Source organism: Balaenoptera physalus (assembly GCF_965194825.1).
Source record: "Balaenoptera physalus genome assembly, chromosome: 11".
Taxonomy (NCBI): Eukaryota; Metazoa; Chordata; class Mammalia; order Artiodactyla; family Balaenopteridae; genus Balaenoptera; species Balaenoptera physalus.
The window spans coordinates 26,077,146-26,097,729 of NC_138896.1; the positions used below are offsets into that span (position 1 = coordinate 26,077,146).

A 20,584-nucleotide genomic window follows, 5' to 3' on the forward strand; every position below is an offset into this window, starting at 1 on the left:
ACACAGGAGTCCAGATCTGCAGATGAGCCATTAGGCCCCCACCAAATGGAAAGAAAAATTCAGGGTATCTCAAAACTGTAATTGTTCCCAGTAATTTCAGGAAATCAGGGTAAACAAATCCTCCCCATAAGTCAGATGGTTCTGTGAAATCTTTCTAACTCATAAAAGCTAAACTCTCAAAGACTAAATGACTCATAAGCACCTTCTAATATATTTCATTGTTTGTTTTTGTTTACCCTGAGTCTGTTTAACTATACATTTGCAGCCAGGGTAAATCTTTTCAAAGGCTGAGTTTTCCTTTGATTTCCAGTGGCATTTTTGTGTTATGTCAGAGAAGAGCTCGGGCTAATCAGAAAATGATCTAATTTCTCCATTTAAATTAATAAATAAATGAGGTTAAGGTATAGGACTAAAACTGTATGTAAACTAGAAGTACCGACGATGACCCCTTCATGCTTATTGGACCAAGAAGAAAGAGATTCTTTGTTTTTATATCTGTTTCTGAGCTGCCATAGCCTTTGCTCTTTCTGTCCCTGGTTCTTTATCACTTTTTTCCTTTAGGTGACTCAAAATGCTTTGTTTGTTGAATGCCTCTCATGTGAGGTGTGAGAGGTGACAACAGTGAACAAGATAGAATGGTCTTTGACTTCATGGGGTCTTATGGTCACCAGGGAATGTCAGTCAAATGACTAAATAATCAAGGAATATGTTTCCTTTAAAATAACTGTTACCAAAGAAAAATATCTTACAATTCTCTCCTCTCTGGATGTCCTGTGTTCAAATTCCCCCGAGAAGAGATACGTTTGGTTGGGTCAGCCCCTGTTTTGTAGAGAACCTACCTGTTGGGGGAGCTCTCATGTCAGGCCCCCTCAGAGGATACTGGACCATCTGTGGGTGGCCATTCCTGGGTGCGGCAGCTTTCGTCAGCATGACATGCCTCTCAGCACTTAGTGCGAAGATTTCTGTATTAAGGACTCTTTAGAAGGACACTGTGGGTGGCTGGCATCCGGGGCTTTTCAGCAGGGGTCAGTTTAACTGGGAGATGCTTCACTTGGCCTGTCAATTACAACATGCTGAATAAATAGAAAACTGATGCTTCATAGAGTTGTAGAATTTTAATAAGGGAAGGAACCTCACAAGCTGTCCTATCCAATTGCCTCATTTTACAAATGAGGGCATGGAAGCCTAATCATTAAATAGTTTACTTAGTCACATCAGAAATCAGTGGTTGAGGCTGGATGAGAACTCAGGTTTCCAACTCAGTCCAGTGTTCTTTCTGTTATACCATGTAAACCCTAATGTATTCAAATTACCTTCTTGGCATATATTAACTTATGAGTTAGATTAAAATTAATTATATATATATATAGCCAATTTTCCTATCTTATACATGTTGGGACAGAAAACTCCTAAGACCCAGGGAGTTACAGAACTAGTACATTACCATTTGTTATATTCAAATATTTATTATTAATATGGTTCTAAGACATTGCTTGATTTCTATCGTGTGGGGTGTAAGTGCTAATGTCAAAATATAAATATGGCACGCATTTTGTTTAATGGAGAGCTCTATGAAAAGCAGTACAATTTTTGCAATATCAAAAATTCTTTGACAAAACAAGAATGGAATAAATAATGGAGTTCCATCTATATGTTGACCCATTCAGAGATTCAATGAATATGTAATGCAGAAAAAACATTTTGGGTTGAGGTGTTCTGCTATAGGGCCTTTTAGCTCACTCAGTTAGTTGAGGGTTTATTCTGTGTACAAGATTGTGCTGGTCATTATGGGGACCTGGTAGACAGGATACTCCAGAGGCAGCAGAAATTAGGGTATATATGGGCCAATGTTGGAAAGAAGCAGAGGAGGTGGTGCTGATGAAAGTTGTTGTATGAGTGCTTAGTGGGTTTGGGGTAAGGATGTATGCTAATTTGGGTCAAGATGGTACCCAGGTTTCTGAAGACACCAATGCAGGTTTTTCATGCTCCTCCAACACTGTGGCTCCATTGATTTCCTCTTGGTGTCCATGTTGCGTTATAAAAGATGGGAGAGAGGAAGAGGGTGAAGCAACCCACCCTGGGGGAACACAAAAAATATTTCTGAAGAGCCTTTACCTCAACCATGTTGTCTTTTCAGTGGGGGCTAGTTGCAAATATTGTTGACAGTCATATAAAAATATTCAGATGATCAGATACTCTCTTTGTAAATTTGCCATCCCTTTCCCCACAGATCAAGTTTGTTTCCTTTTCTCTGGTCTCTGGATCTGTCAGCCTTTCTCCTGTATAAACTCATCCCATCCCTTCTAACATCTTCTGAACTTTGTTTTATCAGCAAATGACTCTTTGTCACCTCTCAATTAAAAAAATCAGATCAAAACAAAATTCATAGACCCTAAATCCTCCTGTAGTTTATATCACTCCTGCAAACTTCTCAAATTACTAGCCTCCTCTTGATGTGGAGCCATAGAATGCTAGGGTAGATGAAGGATTAAAGTGGAGAAGGCAATACTTGGCTCACGTACCAAGTTGGAGACCATCTCAAATGGTGGCTGTTGTTGACTGACAAATTTGAGAGGAAAGCAGGGTGAGGGCTCATCACAGAGGTTGGTCCTGACCAAAATTCATGGACTCCAGTGTCAAGATAAGTCTAGCTTATTTAACGATTGGGAAGACAGATCAAAGGCTGAGGGTCTCAAATCTTAAAGCTCTTCATTCCTTAATGAGCTTTCTGCAGGATCAGACCCAGCGTCTTCCCTTCCTTACTTCCAGTGCATTCCTCAATCCACTGTAATCCAAGTGGTTGCCACCTCCATCACTCCACTGGGACCCTCTTCATCTTGATCACTATGCTCTAGTTGTCACATTCAATAGCCACTTCTTATTCCCTCTCTTATTGGAACTTTGCTATTAACAAGATCACTTCTATTCTCTGTACATTCTCTATTTCTTAGTCTTCCAAGACATTCCTCTCTTCTGGTTCTCCATGTATGCCTCTGATAGCTTCAACTCTTTAGGCTTCTTTTCCTCCCCTCTTCTTTCTATATTAAAAATAGTCATCTAGAAGCTTGATTTTAACTGTATAGATATCTCATAATTCTGCAGGAGACTAAACATGTCCTTGTCCATTAAGGGTTCTTATTTTAAGGCAGGATGGTATAGAATGATCAAATTCATTCATCATAACGTTGCTTAGAATAGCTACCTTAAGATTTAGTTTGTTCAACTAAAGGCAGTTTCAACCTTCCCATAAATGAGAGTGAAGATGACAAAAGTGAAGAATGTTTGTTTCCAACATCTGTGATACAAAATTGAAGCAATGAAGGGTTTTTGGAGCTTGGAGTAGGGTTTTAAAGAAACTGGTCATTACCTGTTTGAAATATCACTGGAAGTAAGAACATCTTTTTCTGGACCTTCTGGTGTTAGTGGCCACCTCAACAAATACCCCCACTCTATCCCCACCTGGGTATTTAGGGTATAGTACTGAAAAGGAGACAAAACTGGGAGGAAACTTAGAAAGGCATTATTGGTGTTTATAAACTATTTATATTTTTTATTTTATTTTAATTGAATTATAGTTTATTTGCCATGTTGTGTTAGTTTCTGGTATACAGCAAAGTGATTCAGTTATACATATATATATATATATTCTTTTTATATTCATATATATATTCTTTTTCATATTCTTTCCCACTATGGTTTATTACAGGATATTGAATAAATATAAAATATTTCTAAAACCTCTTTCTGAGTAGGGTTTGTTGCAAAACGTTGCCTGGCTTCCATGGTGTGGGGTATATTTTGTGTTAATTAAATTGTCTAGGATTTCTTTTTTTTTTTTAACATCTTTATTGGCGTATAATTGCTTTACAATGGTGTGTTAGTTTCTGCTTTATAACAAAGTGAATCAGTTATATATATACATATGTCCCCATGTCTCTTCCCTCTTTTGTCTCCCTCCCTCCCACCCTCCTTATCCCTAGGATTTCTACTTGCCCACAATCCATGTACTTTTCTTTTTTTTAATTTTTTTTTTTAAGTACATATTTTTTTTTAATTTATTTATTTATTTTTGGCTGTGTTGGGTCTTCGCTTCTGTGCAAGGGCTTTCTCTAGTTGTGGCAAGTGGGGGCCACTCTTCATCGCGGTGCGCGGGCCTCTCACTATGGCGGCCTCTCTTGTTGCGGAGCACAGGCTCCAGACGCGCAGGCTCAGTAGTTGTGGCTCACGGGCCCAGTCGCTCCGCGGCATGTGGGATCTTCCCAGACCAGGGCTCGAACCCGTGTCCCCTGCATTGGCAGGAGGATTCTCAACCACTGCGCCACCAGGGAAGCCCCCATGTACTTTTAAGTTATCCCGGGGCCCTAATCAGGCCACGACCACTGGAGAGTTGGGTTCAGGTAGACAAAATAGTCAGGTGTTCCCCGTGGTTCTGACCTTAGGCATTTTGTCTTTCCACACTGTAGTGGCCTGGAGCTCTCACAACCATCCTCAGATTTTCAAATACGGCCTCTGGGGTGATAATGCCAAAATGCATCTCTCGGACTTAGAGCTCTTTCCCATCCTTCAGATTCACAGCCATCCCCTGCTTGCTGTGTATCTCCACCTGGAGGCTTCAAAGACACCCCAAACTCTAAATGGCCCAAACTGAATTCATCGATGTCTGTCTTAATGGGCATCTCCACCTGACACCACACCTGCTGGAAACCCAGGGCTTACCCTTGGCTCCTCCGTCTCTGTTACCCTTCCCACTCTGACCTCTGGTTATTCCTCTAGCCCTATCACTTGCCTCTTTCCAGCTCTGTGACTCAGCAACACCAAACTGCTTATAGTTCTTCCACGTGATCTTTCATTTCTTGCCATCGCACATGCTCACCCCTCTGGAGTGCAGACTCTCACCACACACCCTTGCCCCCTTCACCTGGGTAGGTCCCAAGCCTTTACAGTGCAGCTCAGATCTCAGGTGCTTCTCTCCAGGAAGCCTCCCCTGGCACGGTCTCACTCCCTCCCTTGGTCAGGTACTCCCTTTAGCGTTCTATGCCCCCAGTGTCTACTTACATACTTACACAATGCCAGTTGCTCCTTGGGAGCAAGCATGACATTTTATTTCTTTTTGCATCACTGTTTTTTAGGACCGTTCTGATGGACAGGGCACTCATTATTTATGCTTGTGAAATTAGCAAGTAATAGATGAGATTCCCTCCCTCATCATGTGAGTTCTTGAATCTCCTAGGAAATCTCCCTAGGCGGAAAAGAAAATATTTTTCATAGAACAAATATATTTGCCCTAAAAGAACCTAATGTCATTTATGGTTTAACTTGAACTTCTTAAGTGAATGCTGAATAAAAGAAGATCTGTACTGGAAGAAGAGAATTTGGTCATCTGTGAATCTTTTCATCCTCCTCTTTTGAGACAATCTCTCTGCCCTTCTGACTCTGTACCAGGGATCATGTTCCAGAAAAGAATGTGTGGGTACATTTCACATTGGCGTGGTATGGTCCCCACTGGAAATTATTAGATTTCTGCTTCAGAGGCCAGTGGGATGGTTGAAAAGAAAATGCCACTTGATCATCAGTGGCAGAATCAATAAAAACCAGTTGTAACTTATGAACTATATGTAAATTATTGCAGTGAGAGGTGTTCAGATGATTGCCCTGCCTTTAATATGCATTAAGAGCTGTGAGAAAATCATACCCTTTGACTTAGTGATTCCATTGCTAAGATTCTATTTTAAGAAGAAATCATGATTATTGGCAGATTTGCACAGAGATATTTAACACTGCATTCTCTATAATTTGAAAAGAGAGTGGACAAAGCCTAAATGCCAAACATTAGGGATTAAATAAATTGTGGGCTTTTCATGTGATAGAATATTATGTAACCATTAAAATCATGTTTATAAGGAGTTTTAATGACATTACAAAATGCATGTGAAAAACTGCCAAGTAAAATAAGAACTGAATGTAAAATTGCACGTTATAGGATCTAAATTATGTAAAAATGCTGAGAAATTCTGGAAGGAAATACAAATAAAAGGTTAATGGCAGTTATCTCTAGGTGATGAGATAGTAGACAATTATTATTTTTCTTTTTCTTTCTATATTTGCATTTTCCAAATGTTTCGTGATAAACATATGTTGTAGTATTTATAGTAAAGGCAAAACACAAAAGTTTAATAACAAAAGTAGAACGTATTTTCCCTAGAAGTGGAGGTGATCTTCTAAGGATTGAATAATTACCTGCTTTATGCCTGATAAATGTTTTTATGGAACATTATAAAATATCTAAAGGCAGCTTCTTTGGGAAGTGAAAATGTCACCAGAATCCTAATATAAGGATAGAATTTGTGAGTTATCATAGTGAATCAGATTTTCATAGTTACCCTTGCTATCTTCCTTTTGTTTTCTAGCTTCTTCCTCTGCACCTGAGTCAGTTTTGAAATGGTCCCTCCCCGAAGCATGGGAAGGCATGGAGAAGGGCTGGGGAGGACACAGCGGTACCATTCCAGGCCCTGGGGATGACGTCCTGATTTTACCCAGTGAGTGAAACAATCTATGGGGTAAATAATCACAGACAGACTGAACTGGGCCAATCTAATTGGGGATTATCTGTCATTTAAATATATTGAACAACACAGTAAAGAATGTGGAAATAAATAGGCAATTATGTCTACCACTTTCTCTTTTGGGTTATTACAGGAGAGGAATTTCATAATCCAGTAAAAACCAGAAAAAATAGTTCAGCATACCTTCATTAAAGGTGGGATAAATAGTCTCCATGCCAAAAGGAGTTAGATTAATCCACTAACTGGATAATTTTTCTAACGTGTCAGAGAACAGATTTACAGAAAATTTTAGTATCCTTACGTTTGAAAGACACAGGGTATATGGAAAGAAGCAATTTTCAAATGCCTCCTATCTTTTGCCTTTGTGAATCTTTTAAATATAGGACTGAGAAGAATGACAAGGTCTTCTGTTGCCATGATTTTTCAAAGACGATGGAAAAGGAACAGATAAATCAAATAGAAAAATAAAATTCTATCAATCTATCAGCTACCTAATCTATCACCTATCTATCCATCCATCCATCTACCTAGAACTCTTTTTGTTTACATAAGAAGGGAAAGATGATTCCTCAGAGGTACAGAAATACACACCATACTTATAAAATTCTTCTTTCTTAGGAGAGAATTCTTGAAACTACTAGAGAATTTCCCTAACCCGAGAAGAAAATGTTTTTCATACAACAGATATATTTCTTAAGACCTATTTCCATTTATGGTTTACTTTGAACTTCTTAAAGTAATACTGAATAAAAGAAGATCAGTACTGGAAAAAGAATATTTGGTCATCTGTGAAATAATAATAATGCTAATATCAAACATTTGTTGACAACTAACAATATTTGGGAATCGTTCTCCGTATATTAACTAGTTTAATCCTCACAATAACTCTGCAATACAGGTAATATTAGCATTCCCATTTTTACTGACAGAGAAACAGAGGTCCAAGGCAGTTAAGTTGCTTGCCCAGGGTCACACAGTTTGCAATTCAGCACAACCAGGATTTTGAACCGGACGATCTGACTCCAAGTCCTTATTCTTAACCAATCAAGTACATTTCCTTTCTAAAAGGACTAAGGGTAAATGAAAAGAGTGGTGGTGTTGTTTGCTTTATTTACGATAGGAAATGAAGGCAGAAAGGTTAAAACGTACTGACCACCTTCTGGGCATTGGTGGGGTGCACATGTAACTGCACAGAGAGGTGAGGACAGAGGGAGCGGGCTGACTGATACAAACTTAAACTGTTATTATCATCCCACCCCCCTATCATCCACCTCTCTCCATGGAGGATGGAACTTTTTGAATAAACAAGCTCATGAGTCATTCCTATACAGAAAGGAAAAATCTGTTCTGCCTCAGCCTTCTTTTTGATGAATGTAGCCAGTGGATTGGCCCTGGGCTATGGTTTTTCCCACTAAGCAAGCTGTTTCCCCCACCGCATGCAGGAAGCAAGAGAAGCTTTTGAAGGTTGCCAAGCTTTTAGTATCCTTGGGACCTTTATGCTGAGCGAGGAGCAATCTTAGCGATCTTGCTTGGCACTGCATTGACTGTATCCACTGTGTGTCCTGGTTGCTGGAGCCCCTGGCATTCTCCATCATCCTTCATTCCTTTGTTCATGGTCAGCTTGTAAGATGGACCTGAGTCCTCCGTGAAGCTGCTCTTTAAGAGCACAGATCAGTGCTCTGGAAAAAGGCGGCGGGGGGGTGGTGGGGTGGGCGGGCACAGATACTGGATGTCTGAAGTATCTCCCAATTGGTCCTTCAGTATTATTGTAAAGATCAGAGAAGTTAAGATTTTTAAAATCTGCAATTATTGTTCATTATTTAGTTTTCAGTTGGAAAAATAAGGGAATGAAAACAGATTTGTAATATATAATAAATGAAGTCCTTACTTCTTGCTGCCTCTCTCCTCGAAGAAGCCCTAATTCCAGAAAATTATCTTATAGTGGCCAGTGTTTTAATCTGTTCTGTTTAGTTTGGGGTCTTTTGTAGGCGCTGTACTAGCTTACTCTTCTGTTTTGATTTTTTTTGGCAAACCCTGATATTTTGACCTCTGACGGACCTTGGGATTGAATTCACCTCATCTTTCTACTTGTGGTTTTACCTTCTTGACCTTTCTGGCTGTTCTGGTTTCTTTCACTCCCTACCTCCTCTGAAACAAGTCAGTTTGTTCACCCAAGTCTGGCACAAAAGAGACACCGAGTATTGCTTGAATGATGCGCATGTTCTCCATGCTGCCATCCAAAATTTCATACCAGAACTGAATCTTTGGATTTCACAGGATCGACCCAGTACAACTATAAGATTTTACAGGTCTGTGGAAAGTAGTGCCTTCTCCTTTGAACAGAGTCCTAAGAATTAAGATGTTCCTGATGATGACGATGATGTTAACAGCAACTGTAATTTTAGTGCTGGGGGTCTGCCATGCACTGCGCTAAGTGTTCTACATGGGTCTTCTCGATCATTCCTCACAACTACTTTGATTTGGATCCTGCTGTTATCTTCCTTTTTATAGCTGAGGAATTTGGGACATAGAGAGGTTAAGTAACTTGCCCATGTTTCTCCCAGCTAATAAGTAAAAAGGCTGGCCCAGGAAAGCAGACAGTTTGATTCCAGAGCCCTAACTCTTTACCATATATATATTTTTGAAAACTCACCATTCCTACTTGCTCTGATTCACTCAAATCAGACTCCATATTATACTGAATTTATACTTCTCTACTTCTGTTCCCATTGTTCCCTTCACTTGGAATTTTAAAAAAAATTTATTGAATACCTAGCATATGTCAGATACTCTACGTGAGGAATTCAATCTTGCTACATTCTCATTAGGTACATACATGTAGAGAAACTGGAGAAACTTCCCAAAGAGGTATCTGATGCCATGAGCCGTTGGTAGAAGTATCTGCTTTGCATCCGGTAGCAAATATAGTTTTAATTCAAGTTAACATTCCTTTCCAATTCAGTTTAACCAACAATAACTGAATACTCACCACACCAGGTGCTCTGATCTGGGGCTCCAGAGGCAAGTCGGATACAGCCGTGATCTCAAACAGCTAGTAACTTAGCTGGGTTGATAAAACGCATACTAATACTTAATAATACAACGAATAGCTGTAATAAACACCAGAAGTGTTTAGAATCAAAGTGTCTCAGGCAAGATGAAGAGAGATGACTTCACAGAGGAAGGGGCATTTGAAGAGGACCTTGATAGATGGGATAAGAAACTGAAGGTCAGTTACGAGACACAAGGGTGTACTGGGGAGGGAGCGATGTTTTAGGAGATACAGGATGGGCTGTTGAGTAGGGCAAAGCTGTGTTCACATTCGGATTCTGACATTTACCAACTGTGTGGCGTTAGACACGTTTTAAACGTTTCCGACCTTCATCTATAACATGAGGGTTAAAATTAATATATCATCATGTTGAGGGGATTAAGTGAGATAACATCAGCACACATGACCGCCGCGTGGAGTGTTGGCAATAATAGAATTATAGATGAACGCTGTGATTTTTAATGTGTCAGGTGCTCTTTTCCTTCGTTTTTCCATCTGCCTGCCCCTCTTGGCCTCTGGTATTAGCAACACTTTGTATTTGCTTTCCAATGGCTTATTATTTAATTTTCACACCAACCTTGGGAGCTAAATAGGCAATAACTATTATTACAGTAAAAACCCATTTTTACATAATACGATTTTAATGGAACTGCTGATGTTACAAAATGAAAGTGACTGGTAAAGAAGATTTAAGTGATACTTTTGAACCTCTAATATAATTTTATGATGTTTTGTGTATTTTAATTCATTAATAAAGGAAATGCGTAGAACATTCCCATCATTATTCAAATAGAATAGCATAATTTTTCAATAAAATTCTTAGGGTAAATTGCCTATTTCCATTTTCTGGGAAATCAATTTTATGGAATGACCTCGGACCCATCCTATTCCATAAAAATAGGACTTCACTGTACTAATAAAAGATATCACTATTTTAAGTATGGTACCATTTTCCTTTGAGGCATTCTGTCTTTATAGACATTGGATTTTGAAAGCTGTAAATTCTTCTTGGTGGTATTATATGGAGTGAACCGAAGTCATCATGGAGAATTTGCTTTTGTAGTTTAGTTTATGATAACTTTGCTTCACACAAACGAGTATATCTGATTGTCTTTGCCTCCTAAATACTGGGAGAATTGGTCTAAATGCATTCAAGACATCTTGCAGAGTGGGAACAAGTTCTATCTAATAAATCATGCAAATCGCAAACCCTCACAAATAATCCTGCTAACTTGTACTCCAGGTTTTGTCCTGAACTGACCTGCGAGGATTTGATGCTTCCAGTTCTTTCTCTGAAGGAGTTTCAGCCATGACAGGATGACACCTTTTTCACACAGAGCAGCTTTAATGAAAGGAAAATGTGTTATAATTCCAAGTGGCAGGATTCTGTTTTGAAGGGTACAGATATGATATCATATAGCCTCCAGCATGGTTTTATTTTTGCGTGTATGTGTGGTAGAATTCACTGTGTTCCATTTTCCCGTATTACTTTGAACTGTCCTTATTTGAAGAGATGAATGGAGAAGTACTGGTTTTCTTTCATAATAGTTCTTCTGTTTGTTCTGATTTTCAGTACTTGGGTACTTTAAATGGCAGTGAGGCTCATCAAAGTCCTGGGATGTTCAAAGTCAACAATGTTTAACGTATTTCCTTGTTAAATCGCAAGACGTTGAGGTTGGAGATATGAGTTAAGATGACCATAAATCAGGAAATAATTTTTCTGGGGGAGGAATTTCTACAAAATGTTGTGAGTAGAGCATTACTAGCTTAATATACTTTTTTCTTACCTGAGATTATAACTGATATAGGATAAGATACAGGTAACACAGAGATTTGGGTCTGCCACGTCATTTAGAAACCAAATACCATAAATATCAGTGTTGTCTCTTGAATAGTTTCAAAATTCTGGTCTTGTCCCATTTGGATGGGACAGAAAGTCACACAAGCCATCACCCCCATTTATTCTGGATTACTAGCAAGTGGGAAGGGGAAGTTCATTTAAACTTGAGTTACTGGGGTCCTTTGTAGGATGCATGGCATTAGTATGATGCCTGCGGGAGTGTGTGTATCCTGGAAATCTATCACTATTTAACAAACCACCTAGAAACTTCATAGCTTAAAACGTACATTTTATTTTGTTCACAATTTTGTGAGGAAGGGCTAGGCTGGGGTATTCTTGCTGGGGTCTTTCATGCATTGCCATCGATGGTGGCTGGGCTCATCTAAAGGCCCAGCGTGGTTGGGTGGTCCAAGAGAGTTCACTCATGCAGCTGGTCGTTGACACTGGTTATTGGCTGGGAGTTCAGTCAGGCCAGTCAGCTAAGAGGCCTTGGTTCCTCTCCACATGGGTTTCTCTGTGGGGCTTCTTGGGCTTTCTAACAGTGTGGCAGCTGGATTCCAAGAAGGAACATCCTGGAAAAGAGGAGTTCCCCAAGAGTGAGCAGTCCAAGAGACCTGGGTGCAAGCTGCATGCCTTCCGAGCCAGCCTTAGCAGACTCAGAATATCATGACCGTCACATTCTCTTGGTCAAGCAGGGCACTAAAGCCAACCCAGATACAAAGGAGGAGAATTAGGCTCTACTTTCATTGGGAAGAAGAGCAAAGAACTTGCAGCTGTCTTTAATCTACCACTGTGTATGCATTTATGTGTGTAGTGTGTGTGCATGTATGTAATTAAGAGCAGATGTACCTGACTTAATTCAAAAGGTTTGAGAGTTTTAGGGTCTGGTCAATTTGTGCTGTCTTCCCTCTCTGGGCAGACATTATTTAGATTCTGTTGGCTTACGTGAGTCAGAAATTGAAGCACACCAGGAGACAGACTGGTTAAAGGATTTTAGTTTCTTTATTCTCTACTACCTACCATGCCAGGTGTTATGGTATTGCCTCTTCACTGCCTGAAAGTGGGATTCTTCAACCCTTGAACATAATTGGGGCCCTGATCTGGGATTTCTCACCCTGAGATGGGCAACGGATGACAGTGTTTGGGCCGCAGTCTGTGTCCAAATCCCTATGTGGGTGACCAGAAGCCTCTTCTTGGGAGAGAGAGGAGTGCTTTGGGGTGAGGGGAGAAGTGGAGCACGAATACGTTGAGCATTTTGTTTCCTTCAGGGCAGAAATGAAAAGTCTGCAAGGATAACAGTCAACAATTCTTTTACCTTATTTAGAGCATGAATGGGAAAGCTATTCTTTAAGATTATATAAGGGAAGAATAAACAAATATGATTTCAAGAGGTACTCAGCACAGAAATTTTAATCAGCATTATTAGCAAATAAAAATAAAAAAATAAAAAGAAAATCTGAAAACAGAGATCAAAGGACCTTTAGATACTGTATAAATCTCCTTCTTTTAGGCAGTTTCTTAGAGGTGAGCACAGACCTCCGGGAACCTTGCTTCATGGTGAAGGGTGTTGAGGCCATGTCCTTCCCACGGGAAGGAAACATCAGGATCCCAAGCTCCCTGGAGCAAGTATTTCCACAGGCCTCCCCAAACAGTTCTGAAATGTTTAACTTAAACTGACTTTTTATATATCCAATATTTAAGAATGTACCATAGAAGCTTACTATTTAAGGCAATCTAAGTGCAAAATCCTTGGCAATATGGACTCCTTTGATGAAATGAATGATTGTCAAACAATTTATTTGTTTTATTTGTGGTGTTTTTCCATGAATTTAATTGTATTAAGTAAACATTAATATATATGTAAAATATGGATACATAGAATTGTTGAGCTGGTAGGGAACTTAGTGACACTCAACTCAAATGAGCTAAGATAATGCAAGTGTTTTCTAAATTGTAGAATCCTATGAAACACATTATTATCATTGCCCAAACATATATGACATTTGGTATCAAGGATAAGAGTGGGATTTCAGTCTCCTTGTTTTCAACCCAAGTGTTGCAAATTGCCTTCTAAAATTTATAAGAAGTAGTGTTGCTTTATTTGTTATATTTTAGATGATTTGTGTCCTTAAAATAGGTTTACATTTGAGAGACACACTTGGAAGCTAGGGAGTTCCTTTTAGTTGCAATGATTGTGATTCAAAGGGTCTTTACAAATTAATAGCAGTAATGCCATAACTACCAAGCAAGACCTGTGATAGGGTGTCCTTGCCAGGGGTAGACAACCAGGAGTTGAATTTTTTTTTTAAGTATTTTTACAACTGTGTATGTTTTCCCCATAAAAAGTAAATTTCAATTAAAATCACAGCAGAGATTTTTATTTCCTGCAAGTGACAAAAGGAATACAATAAAAAATATTTTAAAAAGTTGATATCCTTTCTCTAATGTTAGTTTGTCAATCTCTGCTTGACTCAGTCATGGTGCTTGTTTCTGGGCTAATTAGAACTTACTTAGAATCTTCTCTTGGGACACAAGACATGTAGACCCTGACACTCTTTATGGCTTGCTAACTTGCTGGAACTAATTGGAGTTTTAGTCTAACTGAGAGGATTTTCAAACCCTTTTCTGTCCTTACTCACCTGAGAAACACACTCATTGTCATAGTCCATTAGTACTAGGATCATAGCAGTTTTCTAGGAGGGCACATACTTCCCCAGGGTTTGCAGATCATAATTTGGGTGGGGAGATATTGGAGTGTGAAGTGTGTAGGAGACCTAGGATTTATTTTTGGCACTTACCGCACCTAGAGAATCACTACTTTTATAACTTTACAAACTCCTAACTCCAGTCTCCCAGAAGTGTGACCCTTCTGGGAACTTTGGGTTCTAGCCTGAGAGGAACCTAACAGGTATACCTGTAAAACACCTGTGGTGCGTTTCTTCCATTGACTTAGGTGTGATTCCTTTGCTACTATAACAACTTCTTTCTCCATGTGCAGTTTAAAACTAATTTTTAAAGGAATTATGAGTTAGTTTCCTTAGGACTTTTAAGAGTACTTTGACCATCACAGTACAAACTATAAGATTCCTAGTAGCAATAAATGCATTGGTGGTTGCTATGGAAAAATACAAGTATGTGTCATAAACTTGATAAGAAAGGAGAATTGGCAGGACCTGGCATTTTATTAATTGTGAAGGGTAAAGGAGAATGAGGTTGAAAAGATGACTCAGGAGTTTGGGAAGGAAACCAGTTGGGAATCTGGATTTAGATTTGGTAATCCTCAAAGAGTTGACTAAGGAAGCCTTGGAGATTGAACTAGGCTTAGAGCCAGCATGGGAGCCAACAGAGACATGCAAGGAGGGGGTAGGAGACAACATCTTGGAGGAAATTCTAATTTAAATTGCAGGAAGAGAACACAGAGAAGGAGCAATCGTGAAACCAGGAGGAGAAGTCAGACAACAGAAGGCAAGAAAAGAGTGATACTGAGATGGTGGAGGTGGTTCATAGTAAACGTTCCATGGAGGACCAGGAGGATGGTAGTTTAGAAACTGCCTGAGAAAAAACTGTATACTCTCTGCAGGCTCCTACAAATCAAATGCAAAATCTAATGCTTTTCTTGGCTTATTGTTTTACACATCTGTATCGGATCTTTATAAAAACCCTGGTAGAGATCAATGCCTTCAAGGATCCCCATATTATTTTAAGGTTATATTCCATTTATAGTTATTATAAAATATTTGGCTTTGTTCCCTGTGTTATAAAATATATCCTGTAACTTTTTTTGTACATAATAGTTTGAATCTTTTACTCCCCTATCCCTACATTACCTTTCCCCTCTTCCCTCTCCCCACTGGAAACCATTAGTTTGTTCTCTATATCTATGAGTCTGCTTCTTTTTTTTTAAAATTATATTCACTAGTTTGTTGTAGTTTTTAGATTCCACATATAAGTGATATCATACAGTATTTATCTTCCTTTGACTTATTTCACTTAGCATAATGTCTTCTAAGTTCATCCATGTTGCTGCAAATGGCAAAATTTCATTCTTTTTTATGGCTGAATAGTATTCCAGTGTGTGTGTGTGTGTGTGTGTGTATACCACATCCTCTTTATCCATTAATCTGTTGATGGACACTTAGGTTGCTCCATATCTTGGTAATTGTAAATAATGCTGCTATGAACATTGGGGTGCATGTATCTTTTCAAATTAGTGTTTTTGTTTTTTGTTTTTGGAGATATACCCAGGAGTGGAATTGCTGGGTCATATGGTAGTTCTATTTTTAGTTTTTTTAGAAACCTCCATACTATTTTTCACAGCGGCTGCACCAATTTACTTTCCCACCAACAGTGTATGAGGGTTCCCTTTTCTCCACAAGGGAGAAAATTGAAAGAAAGAAAATTTGTTAAAATTTAAAGCAATTACTCCCTGGTGAGATAGCATCACTTCTAGGGTGGCAGCCCGGTTGTCTCTAGCCACTCTCTTTCTAGAATACTGCCAAATGTTCTAAATAAATAGGTCATATAATAGGCTTAGTCCAACAGAACTGGTCAATTTGTATAGCTCAGTCAGTTTGGGAGAATAGAATAGACTTAGGCTATCTTCTCTAAGATATCATTGTCATTTCCTAAAGGGGTACAATCTTACAAAAATATAAATCAACACAATAAATATATTTTTTATAAAAATGTAGAAGATTGTATATAATTGTTACAATGAGTTCAATTCTGGAGGTCAGAAGGGCATATTGAAGGTCATATTTTAAACAGCCAGTAGTAGTCCATCAGAGTACATTGGTGAAGTCCTTTCAAATTCAGAATACTGAAAGCAGCATCCAGAGATTTTGATATTTATTTTGGGATGTTGATCTTAGGAGCTAATCTCTTTAAAGTCATTAGTAAATAGAGTGACCAACTACTCTGATTTATACAGAACTGAGGAGTTTCCTGGGACACATGACTTTCAGTGATAAAACCTGGAAAGTTCAAGGCAAACCAGCACGAGTTGGTCACCCTACTAAGAAATCACCTTTCAAGCTCTTACCGACCTCATAGTCTGTGATCTGCACTGCCACAAATTTGCTGAGAATTAGTGAAACTTTTCCTTGACGATAATGCAGAAACCTATATTTTACCTCGTTTAACTCCCCTAAGAAATTTGTCTCATGGAATTAATATTCTTTGAGGAGACCCAGGCATTTCTTACAAGAGAAGGGGACCTGAGTGACTGCATATGTATTTTACCCTCCTGGTTGGGGCCGGGGAAGTTTGAGCCAAGTAAGGAACAGCTGCCCATGGGGCCCTTAATCTAGAGCAGGGCTTTTTTCACTTGCTCTAATTGAATTACTTCTTTTTCTCTTTACTTTATGGTCTGTTTTCCATGCAGATATTCTCGGAATGTTGAATTAAATAATTCATGATTTCCCAATTATTGGTTTAGGTACAGTTGACATTTCTTGAATTGATTATACTTCTTGAGGGAGCTTTTGGAGTCTCTTCATATGTAGAGCTTTAAAGATAAGAAGTTTGCCCATGAGAGGTACAGCCGGGCCAGCAGGGGCGGGACTAACACAGTGATTCACTGTTGATCCTTGGGGGTCACCACCCTTTCACACAACCCAGGGGTTCTGAACTTCTTGTGTGCCCTAGGTCCCTTTGGCAGTCTAGTGAAGCCTAGATCCGTTCTCAGAATAATATTTTTAATGCATAAAATAAAATAGGATCATAAAAGAAACCAGTTGTATTGATCCAGCTATCAAAATACTAAAAACCAAATTTGTGATATAATAATATATATGCTTCTTTATTAGCACATTAAATAATGGTATCTAGTTCTGTTTCTAATTACTATCATAATGTCCATGTTGTTGTTGTTGTAGATATTCTGTGAAAAGTACTGCCATAAATTCCTTCTCTCCCTGTAAGTGTGTGCTATTCCTCCCCTGGAGAAGTGGGGGCTCACTCCCTTTCCTTTGAATGTGAGTCTGCCTTCCTGACTTGCTTGACCAATAGAATATAGTAGAAGTGATGTTCTGGGACTTTCAGGCCTAGGTCACAAGAACACTTGCATAAGAAGACCATTTTGCCTGGATGTCTTTCTTGCTTTTGGGATGCTCCCTTTTGGGATGCAGCCCTCAGGCTATGGGGACCCCAAATCCTATGGAGACCCTGTGTTTTTCACACTGGTTGGCAGCCCAGATGAGCTCTAGCTAGTAGCCAACATCAGTTTCCAGCCATGTAAGTGATCTCTCTTGGACATCCAGACCAGAGATGAGCCCAGGAATGGGGTCTGGTTGGTAAGTCTGTTTTTTCCCCCTTATTTGAAAACACATTAAAAATCTCTTATTTTACCCTTATGTCAATATTTCTCAGAATTTATTATATGTATTCAGGAATGCTCCCTTAGAAGGCGGATTCCTACATTCAGCTCATTAGGATCCACATGGGCCCTGAGGAGTCCTTGGCCTTCACACTATCCAAGGGAGTGAAAGTGGTTAAAACTCCTCCTCACAGTGAGCATTATAAACTAATAAAATTAAGAATTGCTGTAGAGGGACTTCCCTGGTGGTACAGTAGTTAAGAATCCACCTGCCAATGCAGGGGACACGGGTTCGAGCCCTGGTCTGGGAAGATCCCACATGCCGCAGAGCAACTAAGCCCGTGAGCCACAACTACTGAGCCTGTGCTCTAGAGCCCGTGAGCCACAACTACTGAAAGCCTGAGTACCACAACTACTGAAGCCCTTGTGCCTAGGGCCCATGCTCTCAACAAAAGAAGCCACTGCAATGAGAAGTCCATGCACCGTAATGAAGAGTAGCCCCCGCTCACCACAACTAGAGAAAGCCCATGCGCAGCAACGAAGGCCCAACGCAGCCAAAAATAAATTAAAAAAAAAAAAAAAAAGAATTGCTGTAGAAAACATACAGAGAGTTATGTAAGCATATACCTGAGGACCTGGACTGGAATGACATGAATCTAATTAGGTAAACCATACTGTAAGGCTAAAACAGTCATGTAGATGTTACCTATTACTAACGGTAAGTTTACCCAGAATTTCTCAAATTGTTTCCTATGAAATTAGTTCTTTATAAGCATCCCATGTAAGAAAGATAACGACGTCAAATGAGTTTGGGAAATTTGGGACTAAACAGAAAAATAATTTCTTTGCTTCCGGTCTTTTCAAAGCCCTTTATATGATAATATGGATTGTGTAATTTCCAGGGGGGATATAGTATGTGCTGTTTCTCCAGGATGTTTAACCATGTAACCCTTTTATTCACAGAGCAGCTCATGATGCCAGGATTTTAGGGAAACACTCCGAGTACAAAGTATTCTCACACTTAACATTTGCTACCACTCCATGAGGTTAAGCATCAGTTGTATTAGGTAAGATTAGGTCTTCTGTGAGTAACAAAGACCTGAAAAAGAGAAGATTCTATCTCTCTTATGTCTGTTCTGTGGCGTCAGGGACTTGGACTCTATTTGCTCCATTATGTGCTGTTTCCATTCCCAAAGTTACTCTGTGGTCCAAGATGTCGGCTGGAGCTCCAGCCATTGCAACCACATTCTAAGCAGCAGGAAGTAGGAAGGATTCCACCTCTAAGTCACACTTGACACCTCTTCTTACATCTTGTTGGCCAAAACTTGGCCGAATGGCCATAACTAATGGGAAAGGAGACTGGGAAATGTAATCTTTTGGCTAGGTGACAATGTATTAAGCTAAAAATTGGAGTTCTTGTGACTAAGGGAAAAGAAAAAAGATACTGGGAGACAACTAGTGGTCTCTGCCACAATTATCTCTGATTTTATAACTGAGGAAAATGGGACCCAAAAGGGGTGTCCAAGAAAGAGTTCAGAGATCATGGAGACAGCACAGATTCAAATCTAGGCCTCCAGATTCCTTGAGTGTGTCTAGCTCATTACACTATCCCTATTTAATCATGTGGGAGGGATCAGAATAGAGCCCTTCAAAGGCTAGGATCTAAAGGGTCATGGTGATATAAACAGATACACCACCGTAAAGCATATTTTAAGAAAAAATCAGGAATATCTGTTTCTTAGAGGTATATCCCCATATTTGGAAATTAACAGCATTTGATAAACAAAAACCTATAGGTGGGATGTGACTGCCTTTTGCTACGGATGTGTTGTTAAGACCAGGATCCTGTTTGTCAGGCTGCTGTGTACTCCTAGGGCCTGCTCTGTGTCTAACGGCTTGTCCTCACTTTCTTGCATTTGTCACATCAGTGATGCTTTGTGAGCCCTGGATCCTGTCTGAAGCCATCCGTTTGCCTCTCTTTATTTACATGATAACATCGCCTGATGGCAAGTTAGTGTCTGGATAAAAAAACATTGCTCTTACTTGGATTGAGCTGGGCTTTTGTCTGGTTTAAGGACAGTCGGATAGCCCCTCTGACTGCATTTCTCGGGCGGCAGTAGTGTGTGGAGGGTTTGCACAGAGGTGGTGAGCTTGCTGCACTGTGCCAGGATCGGCTGGGCTGTGCTCACAGGCGCAAAAGGCGGGCGTCACCCTGCTGTCTTCCAGCACGTGATGAGTACCAACAGGAACTTCGCATCTTTGTGTTCCTATGGTCCATGGTAGCTCTGGAACAGAGGAGATGCTCTCTGTGTTTTTGTTAAATGAATGAATGAACAGTGAACTGGATGGAATGCTGATGTATCCCAGCCCCTCTCTTCCATTCATATTGATGGCATCCTTGCTGGACTTGCAGTGGGTCAGCAGGAATGATTGTTGTTGGCATAGTGAGGCTGGATGCCTTGGGGTGGTTGCTCTAATACCATATTAGTGTTTACTAACTATAGTAAGAGTCCTCTTTATTTGGACTGTGCTGTGTATGGTACATATCATTCTATGTGTATATCACTTTAGATGTTTTAAAAATTAAGTGACAAAATATAAAATTAGAAATTTGACTTCAGAACCTATTTTATTTTGAGAATAGGTTAACCTTTTTGGAAACCTGAAAAACCTAATTGTCAAAAGCAGCAAGTTTCAATTTTCCGAAGGCCTTGGTCTTGGGTATAGAATATTGTAGAATATTCCAGGGCCTCCCTAAAGCCTTTAGGGTAAATCTCCACGTCATTGATTTGGACCACAGAGTCGTTTGTGAT

General features: G+C 39.6%; 1 protein-coding gene across 18 annotated transcripts in view; it reads left to right on the top strand.

Annotated features, from left to right (window-relative positions):
• The window catches only part of PKHD1 (PKHD1 ciliary IPT domain containing fibrocystin/polyductin), a 439,380-nt gene that overhangs the window by 239,591 nt on the left and 179,205 nt on the right, over positions 1-20,584 (top strand). For 17 of the 18 annotated variants that reach the window (XM_082411613.1, XM_082411609.1, XM_082411612.1 and 14 more), the window contains one exon: positions 6,408-6,536. The exons of the other annotated variant lie outside the window; for it this stretch is intronic. In XM_082411613.1, the coding sequence (XP_082267739.1) occupies positions 6,408-6,536 (129 nt within the window). The remainder of the gene's footprint in view (positions 1-6,407; positions 6,537-20,584) is intronic. 18 annotated transcript variants of the gene reach the window in all.